We start from the raw sequence: 27609 nt of genomic DNA, 5'->3' as shown, positions 1-27609 counted from the left end.
CAGATAGCATTTAGTATAGACAGTTGTGATAAAGATTTGTCTACTCACCTTTGCACATGTGGTGGTCTTTTAGCCATGGGTTCTTGCTCTTGTGGAGGCAAGTGACCCCAAAAGTCAGGAAAGGCTAGGATAGAGTATCCAGCAATTGACTTGGTATCAGCTGCGGTGGCCGCATAGAGACGTGGATCATGGTTGGGAATGGATGTTCCATACTTCTCTAGAAGACGATCCACCATGCTGGACTGGCCTTCTTGTCCTTTCCTCGAGCAGCCAAAATAGTGTTTATGGAAGTCGTTTGTCTTGAAGTGGTTTTCTCGAATGGACGGTGATGCAGAATTTCTGTGGTCATTCAGCTTGTAGTTCGATTCACCTTCCAGAATGCTGTCATCGTCTGAGCTTTCATCGACCTCAGAGCTGGAGTCTAAATCCTAGAAAACATAATTGGCTCATTGTTATATTGCTTTTCTACCAGGATTAGTGCTCATCTAGGGTGGATTTATTTTAGAAGTTTTACTGAAGTCAGAGGCAAGAGCCTTGTGGTTACATGTTGACAAACCTGATCTCAGAAAACATAACTGTTTCACGTATTTACAGAAAAGAGGCTAATTCGTACAAATTCAGATGATTTTATTCATACAAAAAGTTATGTTTTTCAAAAGAAGGCATAGACCCCTAACCCTACTGCTCATTGAGGGTTGAGAAAATTGTACTAGAATGTACAAATGAGATCGTACAAATAAATATGAATTGGCCAGTAAATCAACAAATTACGAATTGCTATGAGATTGTGTTGATTGTGAGATTGCGCCAACACTATTACTGCATATGACTATAGTGCCATTCCTGGCTTGTGGTCCTTTGCCAATATTTCCTTGCAGCCTAGTTCTATATAGGGTACTATATAGGGTACTGTCACCAGTTCCAATGGACATAGCTTCTCCATAGGGGGTGGTGCCAGAGCTGGAGCCAATAAGCCGAAAATTTGTACTCACTCAGAATAGGCTTGTGCCTCATTGAAAGAGAGAGGAACCTACAACACTACCATATATATATATATATATATATATATATATATATATATATATATATATATATATATATATATATATATATATATATATATATTATTATTATTATTATTTTTATTTTTTTTTTTTACAGTGGTTTGTAGTGGTAGTTCCTCCTACTGATTTCAAAGGTTTCCTTGACCAAGACCTAGAAGGTTTGGAGCTCTTCCAGAAAAAAAGAGAGGACATGTGACCTATTGCTTATAGAGTTAGACTTGTGATCTAAAGATCACAGGTTCAAGTCCTGATACCAACAGGGATTGTTAATTGTAAATCCTTGGACAGTCTATTGCTGTTTGCTAAGTCTACATGTAAATTTAAATGCAATTACAAGGACCTGGGCACTGGCTCAAAGTTGAAAAGCAAAGTCTTGTTCCACATTTCCACCAAAATAATTATTTTGAGAATGTAGACACTCTAACTTTTTTGTCACTTTACAAAGACGATACTGATAGAAATGCAGGGTCATTCCTAATTACAGCCTTTGACTCAAGTAAAATTAAATAAAAAACTGTGAACAGCTTTTCCAATGAGGCCAGTGCCATAGCTGGTGCTCAGAATGAGTGCTTTCATGCAGGGCAGTTGGCCTAAAGGCTGGTTTTATACTTTTGCATAGAGCAGTGGTTCTCAAACTGTGGTACGTGTACCACTAGTGGTACGCAGGCTTCCTTCTAGTGGTACGCGGAGGAATAAAATATGTCATGTATATGCTACATATTTCAAAATTTAGCAAAAATTATGTATATAATATGCCATATATGACATATAGCCTGTATTTCTGAGGTAATCTGCCACGTTTTTTTTAACTGTGCAGAGTTGTAGCTGCTTTACTGGGCCTATACGCTACTTTATTTCAATACTGCTCATTTTGGTGGTACTTGGGGAGACAATTTTTTTCTGGGGTGGTACTTAATGAAAAAAATTCGAGAACCACTGGCATAGTGTATTTGCCATGACCCATGGCATTTGCCTTGCACATAGTCCTGCATTTATACTTTTGCATGCTGTTTGTGTTGCACTGCAATAAAATTCTGAAACACTAGCTGGCAGTAGGTTTTTATGTTCCTCTTTGTCAAATTTCTTCACGGATGCTTTTTTTTCTCTAAATGCTACCTTAATGTACAAGAAGCTAAAACTTGCTCATTCAGAACGCGAGAACCGGTGGAAGTGCAACGATTTTAATCATAAGGGAAACACAAAACAACTTTTATGGTACTTGACACTACTGATAGGAATTCGGTTCATTTTACTGACTCGGATCTTTGAGTCTCATTCATCAAGATGAACGAATCTTTTTTCGAGTCATTTTGTTCATTTGGTTCAATTTGCCAAAATATTATCAAAATGTTACAAATTGCTTCCAAACACATCTACAGTCAATTCTTTTTCCAGCTCGAAACACGTATGATTGGCCCGTGAGGAACAAGTGACTTAGACCCGATAGAGGACTCGAGAGATGAACGGTTCAATTCTTTTTCCGGCTCTAAAAGTGTATGATTAGCCCATGAGGAACGAATGACTCAGACCCGATAGAGGACTCGAGAGATGAACAGATCAAAACTTTTTCCAGCTCTAAACGCGTATGATTGGCTCGTGATGAACGAGTGACTCAGACCCAATAGAGAACTCGAGAGGTGAGCGGATCAATTCTTTTTCCGGCTCTAAATGCATATCATTGGCTTCTGCCAATGTGATGAAGAATTGAATTTAACGATACCTGCACAAATGAGCGCACGCGCGGATGAACGAATCACTCCCTGAGAGGACTCGTAGTTCCCGAGTCATACTGAAGATTCGTTCAAAATAATTGAATCGTTCATGAACGACCTATCACTACCTGACACTTATACACATTGGGCTCACGGCTCTCAGCACTGCCCACACTCATCACCATTACTACGCCGACCTATCACAGAGCTTGTGCTATTTGTCGTTGCAACTTGTAGTTACATTTTTTGAAAAGTTCGCTTCAGTAGGCATTGTCGGCAGCGACAGGTGAAGGTGCAAACCACACACAAGTATAAATCAGCATTAATGCTGAGAAAGTCAGGCCTATTACTCAGTTTGCAGGTTCAGGTTCCAGCAGCAGGAGTTAGGGCGAGAGTTAAGTGAACCAACAGCACTCTCCTCTACCTTCAAAACCACAACTGAGGTGCAGGATACAGTAACTACCTCCTAATTACTCCCTCAGTTGCTGCAGTGAATGGTTGCCCAGTGTGTTGGGTGTGTGCATTTTCTGATGGGTTAATGCAGGGGTGTCAGACTCCCTAGCTCTGCACAGTTTTGCTTTAACCCTAATTAAACACACCTGATCAAACTAATTGAGTTCTTCAGGCTTGTTTAAAACCTGCAGCAAAGTCTTTTAAAGCAGGATTGGAACTAAACTCTGCAGGGCTGTGGCCCTCGAGGAGCTGAGTTTGACACCCCTGGGTTAATGGAAAGCTCAAATTCTGTGTATGAATTACCATGCTTGGCCACCATGTCACTCACTTTTGAAAGTGACGACTAGCATGGTTTTGGGGCTCATCCAGAATAAGGATCTGGGCACTGGCTCAAGGTGCTTTCAGAATATACACCAGCTCCAGCCCCTATGAAAAAGTATATGCTTGTACCCACATCAGCAACTATTAAATCAGAAGTATAAGAGGAAAAGGGGCAAAAAAAAGAGACAACGAAAGATTACAGTAAACATCCCTCACAAGATATCCTGTTTCCCTCTGGCACCACAAATGGTAGCACAGAATAACAACCAAAAATAAACTCTGAAGGAAATAAAAGCATTTTGAGAGACTATTGAGGGAGAAGGCCGACAAAAAAAGGATGAGAAATTGTTTTGAGAAAGCAGTCCAAAGTGGTGCACATCACTTCCAGCTTTCTATTCACTTCAAAAGGGGGATACTGACAGCAAATAGGGTCGTCCAATTACAGTCTTTGACAGGCATAAAATGAACTGTATCAAAATAGCCAAGGGCCCTGGCTGCTTTTAGAGCAACCAAATAACAATTTAAGCTCACGCCTTGTACATTTCCATAAATTTAGCAGGAAAAGGCCTGTGGTCCTATTCCAAGGCTCATCCCAAAGGGGGATGTGAAATGTCCAAGTAGCACGACAGACATGATGTGCTGACGGTGAGAAATTTCTGCAGACATCGTGGCAATAAAAGCCTCCATCATCTGCGTTCACTCCCTATGGAAGGTCTTTGATGCCGAATGGCGTTCCACGTGCTTCCAAAGGTCCTCTCTGATCTTTGGTGCAGTGCACATAAACTGTATACCATCAAAGTGAATTTGTTAGATACAAAACTTTAGTACTGCATCCTCTGCTCTTTCATTGCATTTAAATTTCACTCTTTTCCCTCTTCCTCTCACTCCTAAAAATATGTGTAAGCACAAAGACGCCACAACTTCCATGAATACCAATAGCTGGGGATGCATTAATATAAATGAAACCTTGCTGTATGAAAACGTCTCGGGTTTGAGGCTGTATATTGCATCTCTGGGGGCTCGCTTTGTCATATTCGTTTTTCGAAACCACGAATAACAACACTAAAACAATGTAGCGGCGCTGAGATGTTTTTTCAAAGACTTATTTTAATCACGAACTTGAAACAGACATGAACAACGGGCTTTTTGATGAGCTCAGGGAGTGGGACTCTGGGAAAGTGTGCTCAGTTGTTCTTACAAGTGGGTGAGAGGGAAAAAAAAGCAGCGATTCAACTCACACAGGGAACAAACAAATCTGTTTGAGGTCAATTCAATTACGCAATTCACCAAGCATTAAGAGCTATTCATGCCTGACGTTGTGGAAATGGCACATAAAATAATGGAGAAATTAAGTGTGACACATTTGTGGAAATTTTCCACCACTGTCAAAGCCAATCCAGAATAAAAATTACAGGATAATAAGTTTGTAAATAAGAAGAAATCTGACTTGAGTTGACACATTTACTGTAACTTAGGCAAGACTTTTCAAGTTACTAAATCTACAATCAAATAAATAAAGAAAAGATAATATCCAGCTAGAAACTTTCCAAGAAAAGAACTTTAAAACTCAACAAACATTTAAGCTAAACTACATCTAATATAATGCGCTGTTGTTATCCATACCTCGACTAACTATGGCAGTTCACAAAACAAAAACACTTATGCGTGTCAAATCTTTAGCTTAGTCAGCAGGGAAACCAGGAGTCATGCAGAACTGAAATCATCTCAACTCCAGGCAGTACTGTACAGTATCACACAAAAGAGCTGGAGATCAAAAAGAAACATGTTATCCTAAGGCAAGTCCTCGAGGGAAAAGACCCTCTGTTACCCTCCCTCTGAGAGCCCAAGCTCTTGTGCCAATCTCACTCTCCCGGGCTCATGTTTTAATGCCTTTATCTAGGCTGGGAGATTTCTGACAGCTCTGCAGTTTTACCTGCAGGTTCTTTAACGTGATGTTGTGAATTTAACGCCTTTAATCGTGGCCTTTTGTTTTTGACCGGACTATTACAGGTGGAGCATTGGTGCCATGCAAGATTAATAGCGGGGAACTGATTGGCATGGACATCCTGCTGTAAATTCTTTTCATCCTGGTATTTTGCGCAGCATGCATAATGCGTAGATGTGATTACAAGCCCCTGCGTCCAATCGTGGCACAGCGTTGCCAGATAACACTGGAGTTTAATGATAATAGGAGAGATGTATTAAAGATGTGTATGGAGGAGGGGGAGAGGAAGGACGGTTTGCGTGACGGGTTTGATGGGTTATTGAGTTGAAAGTGAAAGACAATCAAAATTACATAATGAATATTGAAATTTATTCAAATTTTGTAATCAATTTCTCTTTTTTTTACATTAACCGCTAGATGTGTTATATTGGTTAAATGGAGGGACAGATTTCCACTTTTTAGGGATTAGGGAAAAGAACTGCTTTTTTCGTACCTAAAGTTTTTGTCTTGATTCTAGTCCAAATATCTAAAAATTCTTAAAAAGCAAAAATGATTGCCCTGTTTTATAAAGTAATATACCAAAACTAAGTACGTTTTTTCTTACAACTAAGCAAAATATTCTGCCAATGGAAAAAGCAAAATAATCGTATGTCAAAATCGTTATCGTACTTTTTTTTAGCAAATTTTACAGGTAAACGGGTACTTGACTGGCCTGCCTGCAGTCCTGACCTGCAGGCCTGTGCACAGACCGCCCAAAGGGCATGTGCAGGATAAATTTTTTGAATAGTGGGGGGGGGGGGGGGGGGTGTCGATAAGTCGCACGCGTACTGTAAAGCGGGGGAGGGGGGGTTGAGCGCGCGTACTCAAGGGCAGTGTTGTCGTGCGCCTACTGAAGGGCAGGACGGAGGGTGTGTCAAAAATGCACTTTTGATAATTTTGGAAGGGCACTTTCTATCGGTTGAGCCCTATGTGTGCACGTGCCTGACCTGTCTCTGAAAGAGAAAATGTCGTGCATTTTGAAGAGCAAATAGTGACAAAGAAGACCCTATACTGTTGCTCACATTAAGACTAGTTTGCAGTTAAAATGGGACAAAATTACTCCTAAAACACTTCTTCACATGGTTTCCTCAATCCCTAGACATTTTAAAGTGTTGTGAAAAGCAATGGCAACATTACAAAGTGGTAAATGCTTTACTTTTCCAACTTTTTTGAAATGTGTTGCAAGAACCAAGATAGCAATACAAAAAATAAAACTCACGAGGAACACATTGAATAATTTAATGTAAATAAATACGTAACAACATTAGTAGCATAGGGTTGCTGAATATAGGCATGGAACCATAACTGTTTTCAAGGTATACCGCGGTTTGGAATAGTCAAGGTTTTTAAATAGTCAAAATTTAATTCTATACCGTTCCTAAGGTATGACTAAGATTTTTTTATTTATATATATAAAAATATATATAATTGTTTAGGACAACAGCACCTCCAGCAGAAAATATATCTAAAGATGCCATTTTAAATTGTAAAAAGGTTTGTGTTTTTGAAACAAATAAAGACAGCAGAAGTGAATTATTCATTTTATTCATTTAGCCTGACTTGTTTAAGGCTCCAAAATACTTAAAATGTTTTCCAAAATAAAACATTGTGTACAGAGTTTAAAAAGTGTGTGTTTTTTAGCTAGACATTTAAATGAATATATTTTAGAGCAGTAATCGCAATACCGTGATACTGTGATACCGTGATGTTTGTATTCAAGGTTATGATACCGTAAGTATTGTATACCGGCCCATGCATAGCTGAAAATGAATCCCACATATACTGGATATTAAACTAAAATGCGGTGGACGAATAAAAAAACTTATTTTTTTTTTCCTTTTCAGACTTAAAGTTTAATAAATTGTTAATAACATGAAGAATAAAGAATGAAGAACAATCCTGGCAGGATGTGTTTCTAGGATTGGCATGGCATTTACAGGCAGAATTGATTTTAATTGTGTTAAATTGGAATTAGCAGCTCGTCACTTCTTTTCAATTATTTTTTATGTGTATATATTTATTACGTGTATATAAATAATATATATATATATTATATATTATATATAAATAATATGTATATATTTATTACGTGTATATAAATTCATATATTTAAATATTTGAAAAAAAAACATTTATATGTAGATGTAAAATATATAGATATATGATACTATTTATCTAAATTTAAATATATATTTAACAAAAGTGCTTTAGTGTATATCACATAATTATTAATTATATAAAACACACACACATTGTCAAACCAAACTTTTTAGAAACAAATAATTGCAATTAGTCTTTTCCCACCATTAAATTTATTTATTTATTTATTTATTTATTTATTTATTTATTGATTTATTTATTTATTTATTTTTTTTATTTTATTTTTTTCTCCTACAGCATGATGTTGTGAATTAAACCCTTTTAATCGTGGTCTTTTGTTTTTGACCAGACGATTACAGGTGGAGCGCTGGTGTATAAAGTATGTTGTCTATTACAGTTTACCCTTGTCCTTTTTTCTCTGTAGTTTTAAATATTATATTATATTATATTATATTATATTATATTATATTATATTATATTATATTATATTATATTATATTAATATAACATGTATATTTAATTTAAAATATTTACATGGTACTTTTAGATGAGTATAATTTGCAGTTATATAATTTAATGTAAATACGTAAGGACACAAGTAGCATAGCGGTGCTGAAAATTAATCTCACATATACTCTATATGGACCTGAAATGTGGTGGACGAATCAAAACTGACATAATTTTTTTCATTTTCAGATGAACTTATCGTTTAATATCTTGTCATTATGAAGAAGAAGCCTGGCAGGAAGTGTTTTTAGAAACAGCGTGACATTTACAGGCAGAATTGATTTTAAATGTGTTAAATTGAAACAAAAAAGTGAATTAGCAGCTCGTCACTTCCTTTCAAGACCTTGAATTACAACATCAATACACACGCAGAAAAGCGAAACAAGGAAAAGCAGCATTTCAGCTGCAGTACTACATCATGTTATATCATCGGAAATTAAAATAGTGGCGGCGTCTGAATAAGTGAATGTTGAACTTGGGTGAACTGGAGTGTGTGTTGACATTTCTATTAGTCGGAACTCATCCGCATGCTAAAGGCGGCCGCACTGGGATTTGTGTGAGACATTATACTGTTATTGTGCTGCCAGAAGAGCCGTCAATCAGGAACGATAGCAGTGGTTTGTGATGGGAAAGTGTAGCGACATATTTGAAATGAAGAGTCACACTGAACGTATTACAGAAGTTGAAATTTCATCATTCATTCCTGTCAATGGCGGTGCGGTTGACTGACCCGCAGCAGGGTTAACAGCGAATGGAGAGCGGTCTCCTGAGATCTGCAAACAAACTATGAACAAGAGTTACACTGTAAACAAAAATAATACAAATAACAGGAAAATAATGTAAAATATGCTGACAGAAATTTAGTTTAAAAAATTCATTCTGAATTTCTTTCTTATTATAGTATTCTTTTCAACTTTATAATTTATATTTTTAATTGTTATTATAATTTTATTATTTATATTTGTTATGTTTTTTAAATTAATAATAATAATAATTATTATTATTAGTATTATTTTTATTATTTGTATTATTATCATTATTATTATTATTATTATTATTATTATTATTATTATTGTTAATCCTTAAAATAAATGTTTTATATTTATATAAACACATATATGTAATTTATTCGTAACATTATGTCAATTTATAATGACATAAATAGCATTAAATGATAATAATATAATAATAATAATAATAATAATAATAATAATAATAATAATAATAATAATAACAACAGCAATACTACTGCTAATAATATTAACAACAACAACAACAATAATAATAATAATAATAATAAAACAGCAAAAATATTAAAGCAATAATAATAATAATAACAACAACAACAAAAAAGCAAATAATAATAATAATAATAAAATAATAATAATAATAATTATTATTATTATTATAATAATTATAATAAATAAATAAACCCAGCTTTTGGGTTAGTTTACCAATTAAACTACTCGCTTTTTTAACTAAATGGTTGGGTGTGTCCTTATTTATTTATTTTTTTATTTTTTTATTTTTTTATTTTTTTATTTATTTATTTTACTTATTTATTTATTTATTTATTTATTTATTTATTTATTTATTCAACCACAAATGAAAAATTTCTAAAAATGATTGAGACACAATATCTATTCTTTTAGGGAGTCCTGGTCAAGACAGGCAGACAAAAGAGTAACAAAAAAAATTTAAATTACAAAATACGTGTCACAACACATACACACACAAACATTGTATATAATCAATTGTTAAACATGTGCACTGTTCTAAACTGACAATCTTTAAAATGTTTTTACATATAACTTTTCTGTCATGGTCACCAGCGATTTAGCAATTAAGCCTACAAGTTCACCATTTTGGACTACAAGTTCCAGTCATGCACTTTTCCAATCCAGCACTTTTAAGAATGATGAGCTGAAAGTGAGCATCTGACCTTATTGTTACCCACCACACATTTAGATTTTTAACCACATTTGTCACCCAATTACCCAGCCTGTACATTTACAAAAATAAATACACACATATTTCTTTGACCAACAAGTGAAAACCACCCCTAATTACCAAGATCTAGCTAGAGTTCTAATGAATCATTTCCTGTGGACATTGTGCCAACAGGATGTTCCTCAATTTTCCCCAGAACACTTCAGGTCAGCAAAAAAAACAGGAGCAGAATCACTCTATTAGGATGAAGAGCAAGGCAAACACGCAGCCAAGTGCATGATTTTTTCTCCCAAAGCATAATGAGGTAATTTTCGGTCCAGGCCGTGTCCCTGTTGTGCTCTTAAGCTGCACATTGGTGCCGTTGCAATAGGTATTATAGCACATCCAGCGCCGATCAAAATCACACATTCAGGTCCATATTCACCCGGAGTGCACTTACAACACACTTCATATAAACTTTATCCTGGGCGTCTGCTTTTAAGAGCTGAACACTCGTAACTTTCACGCCTGGATGCAACAACTAAACCCCTGAGATGCTGACACTTAAAAAAAAAACAACACTTTTTCTTTAGAAGGGGATTGAAGTCAACATCATATAAACATTTACACTCTAAATTTGGGTTCTTTTAACCCAACTTATAACACAGCTATCAGGAATACTTGGATCTAATTGGTCAGTCGTAACATTTCAATGTTTGTTATGCTGAGATAACAACCGCTAAATAACAATGGCTCATCTGAAAACTTCGAAACTCCTTGGCCATCAGAGAATACGTTCAAATCCATATATTTACATTCACATCATGTACACTGTAAACAAATACTTATTGCTTTATATTTTTAAGCTGAATCAAATTAACTGTATTAGTCATTTGAACTCACATTATATAAAACTTCCTTAAAATGGCTTGTGTAACTTATACAATTAAGTTAGAGCATGATTAACTTATATATAAGTATAATTAGTTACAATTACCTTAAAACATAGGTTGTCGTGACTACTTGATCATTGACATTTTTACAGTGTATTTGCTTGTCTATAACGCCACGTTTTTTGACAGTTTTGTACTGTTTGGCGCCATCTTGTAATGCATTATATTATATTATGCAGGTCAGTGTTTGCTTTATTCAGCCGGTTTTGTTTCAGTCAGATTAGCATTGTTTGGCGCCATCTTGTGGCTGAGTTATGCACATGTTAGTGTGTACTCCATCAGCTGTTTTAGCTTCTGTCAGATTTGTGTTTTTGACAGTTTAGCGCCATCTTGTTGCTGAATTATGCACAGGTTAGTGTGTACTCCATCAGCTGTTTCCGTTTCTGTCAACTTTGCGTTTTTGACTGTTTGCCGCTATCTTGTGGCCGAATTATGCGCAGATTAGTGTATACTCTATCAGCTGATTTGTTTCTCTGTTTCGCATTTTTGATTGTTTGGCACCATTTTGTGGTTGAATTATGCACAGGTTAGTGTATACTCCATCAGGTGTTTTTATTTCTGTCAGCTTCACATTTTTGACTGTTTGACACCACCTTTGGTGGAGTTATGCACAAGATAGTGTATACTCCAACAGGTGTTTTGTTTCTCACAGATTCACATTTTTGACTGTTTGGCACCACCTTTGATTGAATTATTCGCGAGTTAGTGTATACTCCATTAGCTGTTTTGTTTCTCTCAGCTTCGTTTGATTGTTTAGCACCATCTTGTGGCTAAATTATGCGCAGGTTAGTGTATATTCCATCAGCTGTTTTCGTTTATGTCAGCTTTGCATTTAAATAACAAATTAATAAACTATTAAGCTCAGAACAATGTTTTGTGGCAAGTAGGTGTGTAATAATGTAGGTGGGATAAAGTAAATCTAGGATGGTTGTTTAGGTCTTTGTTGCAAAATAATTGTAGGATATTGCATGATTTTGTACTTTGGGAACTGATTGCATTCTTGAAAGTTGTGCATTGCTAACAAAATGGAGGAATATTGACAAATGGACAAAAGCAGGACAGAAACTAGACTCTTGTAAAACGACGTTCATTAGAGCCAATCACAGTCATATCTGTTGAGCGCATGAACACAATGGCCAATCAGCAGTTCAGCAGTTCAAATATCCACTCAGCAGTGCTCAAAATGCAAGTAGGAAATGCTGCTATTGTCAATACTTTTTATATTTCAGTACAGGTTTGAAGATGTTGATACTTCTAAGTCTACCGTGACCATCATGAATGCTTAACTACTGTGTGGTCTCACAGCTTAACTGAATATTTCAGAAGCAGCTTTACTTATAGGATAAGAAAACTTAGTCTCATTAATAATAATTAGACACCAACGTGTCATCAAAGCACTTGCAGTCCTATCCTACATCACTCACCAATGTTACCGATCAAAAATATATAGATTTTAAACCTAGAAGATGAAATCAGGGGGTAAAAACCTAAAATTAACCAGTTGTTCCCTACATTTTAAAGCTAACAGATGCTAATCTTGCTTGGAAATAAATCTGTCGATAAATCTCAGACAAATTTGGTGATGTTTTCGTGACACTTTCAAACACCAAGTTACAATATTATGACAGACAGTTTAGACATTCACCTGGAAGTCATGGTGAAGTTCGGGGCAGAGATGCACATATTGGCCCAGCTGCTCCAGGGGCCGGTCAGGTTCGGGTCGGGGACGCAGCTTGTTCACATCAGTTTCCAAATCATCCTCCTATCGTTGAGGAAACACTGAGATATAAATGCTGTTTGAGTTCGACCAGAGACTCAACCATATTTATCTTCACAAATAGATAGATAGATAGATAGATAGATAGATAGATAGATAGATAGATAGATAGATAGATAGATAGATAGATAGATAGATAGATAGATAGATAGATAAACAGACAGACAGACAGACAGGCAGGCAGGCAGGCAGGCAGACAGACAGGTAGATAGACAGACAGACAGACAGACAGACAGACAGGCAGGCAGGCAGGCAGACAGACAGACAGACAGGTAGACAGACAGACAGACAGACAGACAGACAGACAGACAGACAGACAGACAGACAGACAGACAGACAGACAGACAGACAGACAGACAGACAGACAGACAGACAGACAGACAGACAGACAGACAGACAGACAGACAGACAGACAGATAGATAGATAGATAGATAGATAGATAGATAGATAGATAGATAGATAGATAGATAGATAGATAGATAGATAGATAGATAGATAGATAGATAGATAGATAGATAGATAGATAGATAGATAGATTTAGGGTCACAGTAAACTAAAATGAGTAATATTTCATGGACATACAGTATCTATAAATGTCCTGCGTTTACCCTGCAGTGTGGACACCATGCATCAAAACAAAAGACATGCAAATAAAGAAATGCATTAGCAGTATTTGAGGAGGATGAGGGCGTTTTGGCTCAGCAGGATCTGGATTGTGAACTCATTGATTTATAGCTGAATCAGGGCTCTATTATTGAAGTTATGTGAGAAGAGGAAGCCGTTCGTGTCACGAGCAGAACCGGCTCTTCAATCACGTTTTAAGAGGGAGAATGGATTTACACGCACACCGTTCGATCTGTCAAAATTACGACACAGGCCGAGATGTGGTGCGTACAAATCTCTAAAACACTCACATAGTCCCTGTTGTCTGGTTCCTCGTTCTCCGCGTCTTCTTCACTGTCATCTTCCGAACTGCCGTCTTTCAATGAGGAAGAAAGAAAGAAGAAAGATAAACAACACGTAGGATTGAGACGTAAATGTCAGGACGAGCGAAATATGGCGGTTCATCTGTGGGATCAAACAAGACCTGCCCAGAATCCTCATATTTGGCTCTTTTTTGATTGCTGATACATTCACATAAAAAAACAGACATCTGCCATATACAATCTGCTGGAGTATGTTCTAAAATAAAATAAAATAAAATAAAATAAAATAAAATAAAATAAAATAAAATAAAATAAAATAAAATAAAATAAAATAAAATAAAATAAAATAAAATAAAATAAAATAAAATAAAATACACTGAAAATTGAAAATTAGAAACATATCTAGTAAAATATTATTTACTGTCCTCATGGCAAAGATAAAATAAATTAGTTATTAGAAGTTAGTTATTAAAACTATTATGTGTAGAAATGTTAAACAGAAATTGGGGGAAAAGAGGGGCTAATAATTCAGGGGGGGCTAATAATTCAACCTGTATTTATTAACTCTTTTTTTGATTGAGGATACATTTACATAAAAAAGACATCTGCCATATACAATCTGCTGGAGGAAGTTCTACAATTAAAAAATATGAATAAAATAAAATAAAATAAAATAAAAAGTCTGATTATAAATGTATATAAAACAAAAAATAAAAAAACAAATAATAAAAGAATAGGCAAAAAGGTGATTACATAACAAAAATGTAAATAAAATAAAACAAAATTAGTAAAAAAAAAAGTATATACTCCACACACACACACACACACACACACACACACACACACACACACACACACACACACACAAACACACACACACAAACACACACACACAAACACACACACACACACACACACACACACACAGACAGACAGACAGACAGACAGACAGACAGACAGACACACACACACACACACACACACACATTAGTTATTATTATTAGTTATTAGTTGGATTAATTTGAATTAATTAGGATTGTTTTTCTAAACAAGGTAAAAGTGTTTTTTTTTTCGTAGTCATTTTAACCACTAGTTTTTACCTATTGTCAGTTGTTAGTAATTTAAAATATAATATAATTTTATATGATCAGTTTTTCCTTCATATATTATTCAATAAAGATTCCTAATAATTCCAATAATGTTGTATTGTTGTAGTTGTTATTATCATTTGGTATTTTACATAAATATTACACAGAATACATTTCACTTTTTCATATTTTGACATTATTTCGTTTCAATCACTTTGTTCTTTCTATCTACAGTGCTCAGCATAATTGAGTACAGCCCATTTTGAAAATGAATATTTTTATCAATTTTTCATTGAATAAAGGCAATGAATTTTGGTGCATTTAAACAAAACAGATTTACTAAATAGATATATTTATTAAAATAATATTTTAGTCACCAAACATATTTAGAAATTGAAAGATAATACAATTAAATTCAGACAAAATATAATTACAAAAAAAAAATTACAACCTACTAAATTTCAGCTGAATTTTTCTTTTTCTTTTTACTTCTCTTGAGTTGTCCTCTTTTAAAATTTTGTATTTAACATTTTTTTATAACATATAAATTTGGCTGTACTCATTTTTGGACTGTTATCATAAGTTATTTTGTTAGATAAGCTCCAGATTTGGCTTCAGTACCGACTAATCTAATGTATATGCACAAATATAATGTTGTATGTCTTCCTTTTAAAAATATAAATTTAAAAGATGAATTTGTGAGGGGTGTACTTATGCTGATCACTGAATATAAACCTTTAAATCTTTATACAAATACACCTTTTACACACTAAAATACATCTTTGAGTCTTGAAATAGACCCATATTAACATCAAGCAATGAACATCTGAAATGCTGTAATTTTTTAAACATGCTTCACAGGTTTTCATCTGATGCAATGACTTCATATCAAAATACTAAAATCCCTATAATTTAACAACGTCCTCTGCTAAACCAAATGACTGGATATATATAAAACTGAAAAAAAAATGGTGCTCAAGGTGTTTGATTTGGCATGGCTGCAGAGTAAATTAACCGTGTGAGAAATTATGAGGAGTCATATATTTCAGAGAGAGACTCGTGAATTAATAAAACTCAATTTAAGAGAGCTAATAATGTTAATGGTGGTTTTGCTAACATGTCAAAACGGCGTTAAGGCTTTACAAGGTAATTTGCCGTTAGAACAGGCGGTTGCATATCAACATACTAGTCTTAGCTTAGTCAATGCTGCATTTTGACTAGTTTATTGACTTCATCTTTAAATCATTTTGTGGGAAAAAGCATACCTACAAATTGAGTATAGTTAAAGTCGATATTATTAGCCCCCCTGTTTATTTTTTTTCCCCCAATTTCTGTTTAATGAAAAGAAGATACTCTCAACACATTTCTAAACATAATAGTTTTAATAACTCATTTCTAATAACTGAGTTTATCTTTGCCATGATGACAGCACATCATTTTTGACAATGGTTTTAAGACACTTCTATACAGCTTAAAGTGACATTTAAAGGCTTAACTAGGTTAATTAGTTTAACTAGGCAGGTTGGGGTAATTAGGCAAGTTATTGTATAATGATGGTTTGTTCTGTAGACTATCAAAAAAAATATATATAATGGAATGGGCTGATAATTTTGACCCTAAAATGGTTTTTAAAAAATTATTAACTCATTTTATTCTAGCTGAAATAAAACAAATGTGACTTTTTCCAGAAGAAAAAATATTATCAGACACACAGTAATAATTTCCTTGCTCTGTTAAACATAATTTGGGAAATATTTATAAAAAAAAAAAAGGGGGGGGGGGGGGTTTGGATTCAAAAGGGGGCTAATAATTCTGACTTCAACTGTATATGTAAACTAAATATATTTTTGTGTTACAGTTTTTAAAGGACATTTATAAAGAACTTTCAAATAGCAGCATTATCCTAGTGTAAGGAAAATATTGTGTGAAACCAAGCATTTTTTACAGTGTATGTTTCTTAAAATATTCCTTTAAGGTTAAGTTTTCAGAATTATCAAAAACTTACAGCACCTAATAGCAAATGAATTACTGTATGTGCAAAATTATAACAATTAAGCCAACTTAACAGTTCCAAGTTACAATGGGTTTACTTCCATGAACAGCTAGTAACATTTCAAAGATAAAGAAAAACATAAAAATCACACCTTATGACCTTTTTGATTTTGTGTCACCTGTATATGATTTTTGACTCTCAAAATGGCAGTAGCCATCGACTTTTATTTTATAAATCATTAAAGACAACAGTATCACCAAAAAAAAAAGTTCATATTTAAAAAAAAATCCTGCTTACTGTTATAGTAAAGTAATGATCATAGACTGTAAAAAATATGGACGTAGTGTCTGTGACGTCACCCATAGGTTTCTGAAGAACACAAATGAAGCTACAAATAGGCGTTGCCAACGATCACCATTTTGTTCGCTTGTCATCGCACCGACTGGGGGTAACCAAAAAAGAGCAAAGAGGTGGAGCGTGAGCTGAGCTACAGATGCCTGCTAGTATTTTGCGTAGACCGCCTTTTCTTTAGGAGAAACGCTTAATACTTCATTACTTGCAATTCGTTTGTGTTTTGACCAGAGGTGGGTAGTAATGAGTTACATTTACAGTACTTCGTTACATTTACTTAAGTAAAATTATTGGGTAATGTGTACTTTTTGAGTACATTTAAATATGTGCACTTTTACTCAAGTAAATTATTAGAGAAAAATCATTACTCTTCGCTACATTTTGCGGCGTTCCTCCGTTACTGTCAAGTGATAATAAATATGATCCATATGTTTTGTTTGCAAATATCGCGAGGCACTGCATTGGAGAGGTTGTGTCACGAGAGGCTGCTATAGAGAGGCATCTCCCGCTGTCGGTTAGGGCACGCGTCTGTGTTGAATGATGGCTGACGAGGGAGACGTGTGAGTTATAATGCGGTCACGCCATGGCCATCTGCCGTTCAGAGAAGGACGGTCATGCTGTCTGTGTAGTGAGTTTATTGGGCCAGGTCACCCGGCCTGAAGTTCAGTCTGTTTTCAAGATATCATAATAATAGTCTGATAATGCGATGCACGCTGTATATTGAACTGACTTTGCAGCATATACATGAATTCCAGCTCCAACCTAAAAAAAGTAGTGGTAAGTTATCCCAAAATTATCCCAATTTGAACCTTTTTTATGGTAACTATGCAGGCTCATAGCCAGGGGGGTTCAGGTGGTTGGGAAAACCCACCCCTCAATGACAAAGGTCCAGAATTTGTCCCATAGATGAGCTCATTTGTCTTATTTTGACTGCTATGCCATCATAAATAGTTAAATTAATCCATTGAAAAAGGCTTTAAGACCAGGAAAAATGCTAAATTAAAATTAATGTGAAAACTAATTTGGCTATTTTTGTTATCCATCAATTTTCAATCAAATCAAATGTACTTTTTTTTTTTTTACAAGCGATGCTAGAAAAAGTGTGAAGCTCTTTTATTATTATCATTATGTTTATTTTTTTATTATTTAAATAACCAAATTCTGACTGAGGACAGTTGAATGTTCTGGCCAGTTTAGCTACAATAGGCTACAGTTTTTAATTTATTTTAATTCCCATTTTTTTTAATGATTTATGATCTAATAAATTTGTATTTTAAAAATAAGTATTTAATCATTTTTAATTGTTGTAAATCTTTAGGAAATATTTTGGTACGATAAATGTTTCCTTATGATGACAACCTACAGCCTACAGCTAATCAATCTGTCAGATTCTGGAGTGCAAAACAGGTCTAAAGAAAATTATAAATGATAAATTATCTATAAAATATTTTATTTTATAAAATATAAATAATTATTTTTTTTTTTATAAAACAAATACATTTATAAATATGGTATACAAGTATATAATTTGGAGTCACGGTACATCTCGGATGGCTTGAGGGTGAGTAATTTACAGCAAATGTTCATTTGTGAGTGAACTGTCCCTTTAAAGTGACTTTCCATCAAACATGAGAGTTTAAAAATCCTAAACCAGTAATCTTTTACATCACCTAGGGGTGTTTTCCTGTAAGCTATAAACGAATAAGAAACTCTGTGACAAGGAAGTGCTACAGATTCAGTCCACTCGAATCATGCCATCTTTAAGATGATTATTATCATCTTATCTGCCTTTCTAGACTAAACAGCAAACAAGCAAGGCTTTTTATGCATCTGATGTCAGCAAAGATGTTAACATGAATGGCTAAACCTGCATTAGCAATCAAAGCATTATCTTAAACTGGATATGGGTGGCAGCAGGTATCATTTCCATTGGGTTTAAAAGTCAACCGGTCTATTCATTATGATAAACTGAGAGTCATTTCATTCAGTCTGATATTGGCCTTCCTGGCTCTCCGGTTCCTTTTGCTCAAGATAAAAGCAATGGGAAACTCATTAGTGAGAACGGCCCAGCAGGAAAACTCCTTTGTGCTGTCTGGATCTATAAGTTTGTTATGTATAAAATGTGTGAGTGTAAGTGAGCGATATTCAAGAGGCTTGGGAATTGTGGATTAAGTGAAGCCCATGTTGTCTAAACAGTTGTTTTTTTTAAATTTACTATATATATATATATATATATATATATATATATATATATATATAAAGAGAGAGAGAGAGAGAGAGAGAGAGAGAGAATTATTTACTATTAATTTTATTAACCAACGTTATGTGACTAAAAGAAATTTGTCTTTAATATATATATATATATATATATATATATATATATATATATATATATATATATATATATATATATATATATTTATCATTATTGACCTAGTTTGCGTTACGTATGTGCACAGAATGAGAATTTTAAAAAATCTGTACATGTAGGCAAGTACATAGAATAAGCATGGACAGAGATGATGTGTCCCCACTTTAATTATTTATTATTTTTTTCTGATTATTTAATCCCTAATAATTAAATATATATATATATATATATATATATATATATATATATATATATATATATATATATATATATATATATATATATATATATATATATATATATATATATATATATATATATATATATATATAAACCTCTGTTTTTTTTTTTTATTGACCAATTTTATCAATTTTATTGACCTCTGTCAATAATCATCAATGTTTTCTACTTGATTCCTGCTGTTCTTCTTTTGTGTTTTCCAATAGAAAAAAAAAAACTTACCAAGGACTGAAACATTAAAAAGGGTGAGTACAATCATTCCACCAACTGATTTGTTTTAGGAAGTCTTAAATTTCATAAAAACTAACTTTAATAAAAATCTCTTTGGCTTTGAAGACTTTATGGGTTTTACAATGTAACAAGCCATTACTTGACCCTCAGTATAACGGATGGCTTTTTAGTGACAAAAACAAAGTTTTTGACTTTCCATAAAGTGTTTCAGTCTCTTGTAAACAAGACTTTTAAGGTACACTTTAAAGTTTTTATTTTGTTGATTAGTTGACTTTACTTAACAAAAAAGAGTAGACCCATTGCTTTTAAAGTGATTAGTTGACTTTGCTTACATGTAATAAAAGCGAGTAGACCCATTGCTTTTAAAGTAATTAAGTGACTTAATGAAAGTGAGTAAACCCATTGCTTTTAAAGTGATAAGTTGATTTTACTTAAAAAAAGGGAGTAGACCCATTGCTTTTAAAGCTGTTAGTTGACTCCACTAAATAAAATTAAGCAGATCCATTGCTTTTAAAGTGATTAGTTGAATCCACTTAATGAAAGTGAGCAGATCCATTGCTTTTAAAGTGATTAGTTGACTTTACTTACTTAAAGTGAGTAGACCCATTGCTTTTAAAGGGATTAGTTGACTTTACTTATTAAAGTGAGTAGACCCATTGCTTTTAAAGGGATTAGTTGACTTTACTTATTAAAGTGAGTAGACCAATTGCTTTTAAAGGGATTAGTTGACTTTACTTATTAAAGTGAGTAGACCAATTGCTTTTAAAGGGATTAGTTGACTTTACTCACATGTAATAAAAGGGAGTAAACCCATTGCTTTTAAACTGATTAGTTACTTGACTTAATGAAAGTGAGTAAATCTAGTGCTTTTAAATATATTAATTGAATTTACTTAAAGGTGAGAAACTCATTGCTTTTAAAGGTCTTTACCATGAAGAACTTCATAAAGAGTAACCTAAATATACTCAAAGTCACTGGAAGAATGGATTAACGTGATCAAACTTAGAGTATTATTCAGGGATCACTGAAATTTTTTTTTTTTTTTTTTTTTTGAATTGTCCGTTCAGTCTCCAGTTTTAAGACTTTTACATTTGAAAAACTCAAACTGAATATACAAAAACTAGTCGTCTGAAAGTTTTTTCAAGCAATAAATAGGTGAAGACACTAGTAAAGAGGCGACACCAGCTTGTAAGTTATTAGATGCACATTTTATTTAATGTTATAAAGAATAAAATATATTTCTACACAATTTAACTACTGAGGATTTAATACTTTTGCACAATAATATTTATAGAATATCTTCATTTATTCAATCCTTTTCTTTTCGGCTTAGTTGCTTTATTAATATGAGGTCACCACGGTGGAATGAACCGCTGAGTTATCCAGCTTATGTTTTACACAGCGGATGCACTTCTAGTTGCAACCCATCACTGGGAAACATTCATACACACTAATTCACACACATCCAATAACTGACAATTTAGCCTACCCAATTCACCTATACCGCATGTCTTTGGACTTGTGGGGGAAACTGGAGCACCCGGAGAAAATCCACGCCAACACAGGGAAAACATGTAAACTCCACACAGAAATGCCAACTGACCCAGCTGGGGCTCAGCGACCTTCTTGCTGTGAGGCAAACATGCTACCCACTGTGCCACTGTGTAGCCCTATGGAATATATTGTGCCCTCCAAATTGCACACATTTTTATTGATCAGTGTTTTATAACAGTTTACTGATGCTTTCATATAACTATTTGCATAAAAGGTCTTGCAAATCAAGGGGGTGAATAATTGTTGAGACAATCTGATGGTTTTACACATTTATATGTATAAACTTTTTATAATAGCTCACTGATACTTTTTACTGAACAGTTTTTATAGCATTTTACTGCAGCAGAATGTCTTGCAGATCAAGGGGGTGGACAATTTTGCACATAAACGCTAATCAGTTGTACTGTATGTCCTCAAAATCACACAATTTTACATGTATAATTTATTAGAATAGATTACTGATGCTTTCGTTGAACTATTTTCCTAGGATTTTGTTCACAGTAGCAAAATGTCTTTCAGATCAATGGGGTTGAATTATTTCTTTTGCAAAAAAAACTTGCCCACTAACACATGTCGGGGGCACCTATGGTGTCATTTGGCAGAGTTGCTGGGCAACCACCTCAGATTTCCCAGAAAAACATGTGCGTATAGTCTATTGTGGGTCAGCAAAAAGAAACCCAATGGACTCTGGCCGAGCATATCTTAAGTTTCTTGTTTTCCTTCGCTCTGTTTACTGCTGCTCCAGTTCTGACCTTGTTCAAAGAGAACATTTAAATATGATGACCTAGTCAAAAAGAAACCCGCCTGCCATTCCATGGTAGTTAATTTATGCACAGAATTGGCATACAAGAGAGAAGAGAGTTTGGGGTGGAAACGCATCCAAGTCAAAACAGCCTGTGAAAAGGCTTTTAGAACAACGGATTTGTCACACTGCATGCTTTCACCAGGTTTGGTCTTGACATTTACTTCACGGTAAAGGTCTGAACAATCACAGATTGCAGTGTTTCATGGAGCTTGCATGGATAAGAAAGAGGAAAAAAGCAGATGTGCAATTAAGAAAAATATTATCAGAAATTATGTGTATATAACATTATTATTATTATTATTATTATTATTAGTAGTAGTAGTAGTAGTAGTATTAAAATAATAATAATAATAATAATAATAATAATAATAATAATAATAATAATAATAATTAAAAAAATAAAAATAAAATAATAAATAATACAATATTTATAAAATAATTACAAGAAATAAAAAAATTAAATAATAATAATAATAAAGAAGTATGATGATAATAATACATAATAATTATAATAATATAATACTAAAATGATAATAAAAGAAAAAAGAAAAAGAAAAAAGAAATAACAATAATAATAATTCATAATAATAATAAAATGATAAAAAATAAAATAATAATAATATTAATAAAATAATAATAAAATAATAAAATTAATAGTAAAATAATAATAATAATAAGATAATAATAATAATAATAATAATAATAATAATAATAATAATAATAATACATGATAATGATAAATAATAAAATAATAATGATAATAATAATAATAATAATAATAATAATACATAATAATATTAAATAATAATAAAATAATAATAATGAGAATAACAATAATGTCATATATATAAATGTTATACATAAACAGATTATTAATTTTTTTTATTAAATATTTTATTCAATGAAAAATATCATTTTGTGGTTAATAATGCAATATTTTTGTTACATATTAAAAACTAAAAGACATTTTTTTCATTTAATAAATTATTAAATATTTAGTCTAACAGGAAAATCATATAGTCATAAATCATATCATAATATATCATATCCCATAAATCATCTAGGACAGACAGCACAAACATCAGCCACAAAATAACATAAGTTATTTTAAAACTTCATGTAAATAAAAATGAGTTTGTTGTATGTCAAAATGTTGCCAACTTTAACTACAACTAAGACACATTCCATGACAATGACAGTTATAAATACAAGTATAATTGTATCAATAAATGAAAATAGGTCTGAATACACTGTAAAGACGTTCGTAACTCATATACTCTATTAGACTCAAGTAGCAAGAGTAGTATAATGCACCAGAAAAAAAGAGAGATACATTGTTTTGACATTGAACAAATTTTCCAGACTCATTAAATGTCCAGCGCCTATGTGATAACGATGGCAAATTTGGCCAGGCCGATAAGGACTTTGTCAGGCACTAATAGCCAAAGGCAGCGTACAAAGCCTAAATATCTTTTGTGGGACAAAATTCAGTGTCCCAAAAGGACAGACTGCGGGAGGAGAATAATAGTAAGCGTTGGGTGTTCGGCAGCGTAATAAAAAAGCCGGCTTACAAACCCTGGAAACATAAACCTTACCGTAGAGTTCTAAATCAGCTTCCCAGTCATCGACAGGTCTAGAAGGAAGAGGAAAGCTGTAAGCGCTCCTATCGGAGGTCAGCGGAAGAGGGATTTTGGGATTGCATTTCCTCATCAGCTGGATGGCAGGCTCCACCAGAGACTCCAGGCCTTTCATGGTCAGGCAGGTCTTCAGATGAAATGGAATCAGTAAGAATTACTTGCATGACACCACTCTTGAAGTGGTTATTCAAGAAATCAGTTCATGGTCAGAATTAGCCCTCACTTCTCCAATTGTACTCCAGTATAGTCATCCCCTAAATTGGACTCATTGACCCAGAGACAATATAATACAATCAAGGTGTAGGTATATCATCTTTATTAATCTAGCTACTCATCAACTTTAATGATCCACATAAGCACATTATTGTTAATTAAAATGTTTGTTTGTTTATTTATTTGCTTATTTATTTGTCTATTCTTTTACTTATTCATTTATTTTATTTATTTATTTGTTCATTTTTTTAATAACTTATTTATTTCCTTATTTTATTAACTTTGCTGTTTTTCCCCCAATTATTTTTGTCTGTTCACTTATTCATCTGTTATTTATTTATTTATTTATTTATTTATTTATTTATTTATTTATTTATTTATTTATTTATTTATTTGTTTATTTGTTTGTTTATTTATTTACATATTAATTAATTTGTAATTTTTTTATTTATTAACTTGTTTATTTACCTATTTTATTTACTTTGCTGTTTTTCCCCAATTACTTTTGTCTGTTCACTCATTCATCTGTTGTTTTTTTATTTACTTATTTATTTTGTATATTTTTTTAAATTTTTTATTTACTTATTCATTTATTTAATTATTTCATTTACATTGCTGCCCCCCCCCCCCCCCCCGAATTTAGTCTGTTCACTCATTCATCTGTTTTAATTAATTAATTAATCAATTTATTTATTCATTCATTCATTTATTCAGTCATTCAATTATTCATGTATTTATTGGTAGTTTGTTTGTTTATTAACTCAATTCATTTACTTTGTTATTTTTTGACCCACTTATTTTTTTCTGTTCACTCATTTATCTGTTATTTATTTATATTATTTTTTTTGTGCTGTTGTTTATTCATTTATTTATATATTTACTTACCTATATTATTAACTTTGCTGTTACCCCCCCACCCCTCCTCTTATTTTTGTCCATACATTTAGACCAACTGGTAATGACAGGGGAGGTTTACTTGGCAAATGCCGATAAAAATCACAGTGTGTTTCAAAGGGAAATGATTAAAGCATTAGGAAAGGGGACAATTAAAGGTAGATACAAAGTCCCAAAAACATCATGGTACGAGATGCTGAATTATCACCTGAGTGGTTTGGAAGAGAAGACTTATGCCATCTACAGCCACTATAGCGTCTCTGCCCACAGATGAGCTGGCGGCAAGGTGAAGGCAATAAAGTAGGGCTCTACGGATAGGAACGTTCTTGAGGTTGGTGTCATTGTTGTGCCAGTCTTCGTACAGCTTCAGAAGATCTGCGATGTAGCCTTTCGCCACAGCGGTCCGACAGTTCATCTCTGGAGAAGGATGACAGTGTTATTAGCCTGGTTGACGTTAGAAATGTATGCAAAATTCTATTTATTTTCAAAATGTGAATAAAAACATTAACAAATTTATGCAGTTTATGTTAATCAGTGTTATGTGACTAAAAATAAATTTTCGTTGCAAAAAAATATTCGTTTTTCTTTATCATTGACCTGTTTTCCATTGTAGACTTTTGCAATATCTTCAAAATGTCGATCAAAAAAAGTATGGCAAAATTACAGTATGTCCATTCATCCAATCAATGTAATGCGACAAACTACATTTTAGGCACAAAAAGTACATTCAGTTTTTTTTTTGTTTTTTTTTAATTAGAAGCCTGGTTTTCTTTAAAGCACACAATAAATTAAAACTAAACATATTAATTTGATTAGCTCACATTGTTAGTTAGTAATGTGTGTTTTGAATGGATGTAACAATATTGTAAATACCGTCCTAACGCAATAGTAATTTTCTTCAATATTACCGTAGGCGCATGACTCATTAAAACTATATTTCTGAGAAAAGTTTGCTTAGGCGGATGAAGCGAACGGGAGGTAGCGGGAATTGCCATCAGCCTAGGCGTGGCCATCATCCTTTGCGGTCTGTTGTCACTACAGATCCATTAATGCGGAAATGGAGTGTGTTGCTAGTAGCGTGGAAGAAAAAGAGCTGAAAATGATCGAACCTAAAGCGGGTTTTAAAATTGGATGTGTGGAAGCATTTCGGTTTCTTTCTAAAAAGATACGAAAAAGGAGAAAAGGTGACAGACAAAGAAAAAAAACAGTATGCAGGCACTGCCAGGCTGTGGTGAAATATAAGTCAGGGAATAAGACTAAAAACACTCATGGGGACTGCAGAACACAGATTATTATTATTATTATTACTTGTTAGATTGATGCAGACATTGACTTGTACCACAAAGAGACCTCTATCTCACTCATGGCTTGTCCTCTCAAGTGGTGGAAAGACAATGCACAACGTTACCCACTGCTGTCAACCTTGGCTAAATCATATCTCTCTGTCCCAGAAACCTCAGTCCTAAATGAGAGTTTTTTTTTTTCTTTTGCAGGGGACATGCCCAGAGATCCCAGCTTTTACCAGATTATAATTATATGATAATTTTCCTTAAAAAATCCATCTCTGTAAGTGAGTGATTAAATGGTGAATGTGATGAGTTTTCAACAATACTAAATTGAAACTTTTTTTTTTATATGGTTTAATAGTTTTTGTTATTAAAATTTAAAAATTTAAGTTCCTGTTTCGAAACTTACAGATAGAAGGCTAATTTGTATGTCATTGATATGCTCAGTGCTAAGGTAAATAAACACTTTTGGCACTTTTTTCGAGTCTTTTCATTAGTTTTGTTTTCCTGTAAATTATTCAATAAATACCGTACCGTGCCATTCATACCGAGGTATTATCGTACCGTGAAATGCTGATACCATTACATCCCTAGTGTTTTGTGTTTAACAATTCATCTGTGCATGTCATTAAGTAAAAATATAACTTGCCTTTGTAATCTAAAATTGAATAAAGGGACTAAGCTGAAAAGAAAATGAATGAATGAATATGATCATTAGTCATTTAAATAATTATCAATATATCATTTTTTTATTATTTGATTATTATTGATTATTATTAGTCATTTTATTAAGTTTTTTATATATTTATTATTATTATTATTATTATTACTATAATTATTGCCTAGCTAATATTTCAATTTTTCCATATTATTGTAATCTTATGGCTGTGGATTCAAGTGATACTTGTTTTGATGAGTAATAGATAAGCGAATGTATCCATTTTAGAGTCTGTATTGTCACTGTACAATGTTGTGAAGCAGTAATTTTCAATTGCTGTTGCTTGTGGTATTATAACATGTTGGACTTTTTCTGGTCAGACAAAGTCTGAGCATTCAATCATACACATCTAAGATTTTTCAATAAACTGCTTTTTGTTTATCATCATGACTTCATCTCCTGCTTCTGCTCCTCTCTGGCTTTCTCGGTCAACTACTATATTGATGGGAGATTGTTAATTCAGTTGAATACTGGTTAACAAGTTTGGGTATTGGAAACTCT

At 33.3% G+C, this 27609-nt stretch overlaps 1 protein-coding gene across 40 annotated transcripts in view; it reads right to left on the bottom strand.

The window, feature by feature from the left end:
* The window catches only part of agbl1 (AGBL carboxypeptidase 1), a 395384-nt gene that overhangs the window by 182352 nt on the left and 185423 nt on the right, over positions 1 to 27609 (bottom strand). For all 40 annotated transcript variants that reach the window (XM_087311870.1, XM_087311857.1, XM_087311865.1 and 37 more), the window contains 5 exons: positions 25313 to 25521; positions 23956 to 24124; positions 13716 to 13780; positions 12669 to 12785; positions 49 to 428 (listed from right to left, as the gene is read on the bottom strand). In XM_087311870.1, coding sequence (XP_087167996.1) covers positions 49 to 428; positions 12669 to 12785; positions 13716 to 13780; positions 23956 to 24124; positions 25313 to 25521 — 940 coding nt within the window. The remainder of the gene's footprint in view (positions 1 to 48; positions 429 to 12668; positions 12786 to 13715; positions 13781 to 23955; positions 24125 to 25312; positions 25522 to 27609) is intronic.

This window comes from Danio rerio, chromosome 25, assembly GCF_052040795.2.
Source record: "Danio rerio strain M-AB ecotype USA chromosome 25, GRCz13ab, whole genome shotgun sequence".
NCBI classification, from domain to species: Eukaryota; Metazoa; Chordata; class Actinopteri; order Cypriniformes; family Danionidae; genus Danio; species Danio rerio.
This window is presented reverse-complemented; position numbering and strand designations above follow the sequence as displayed.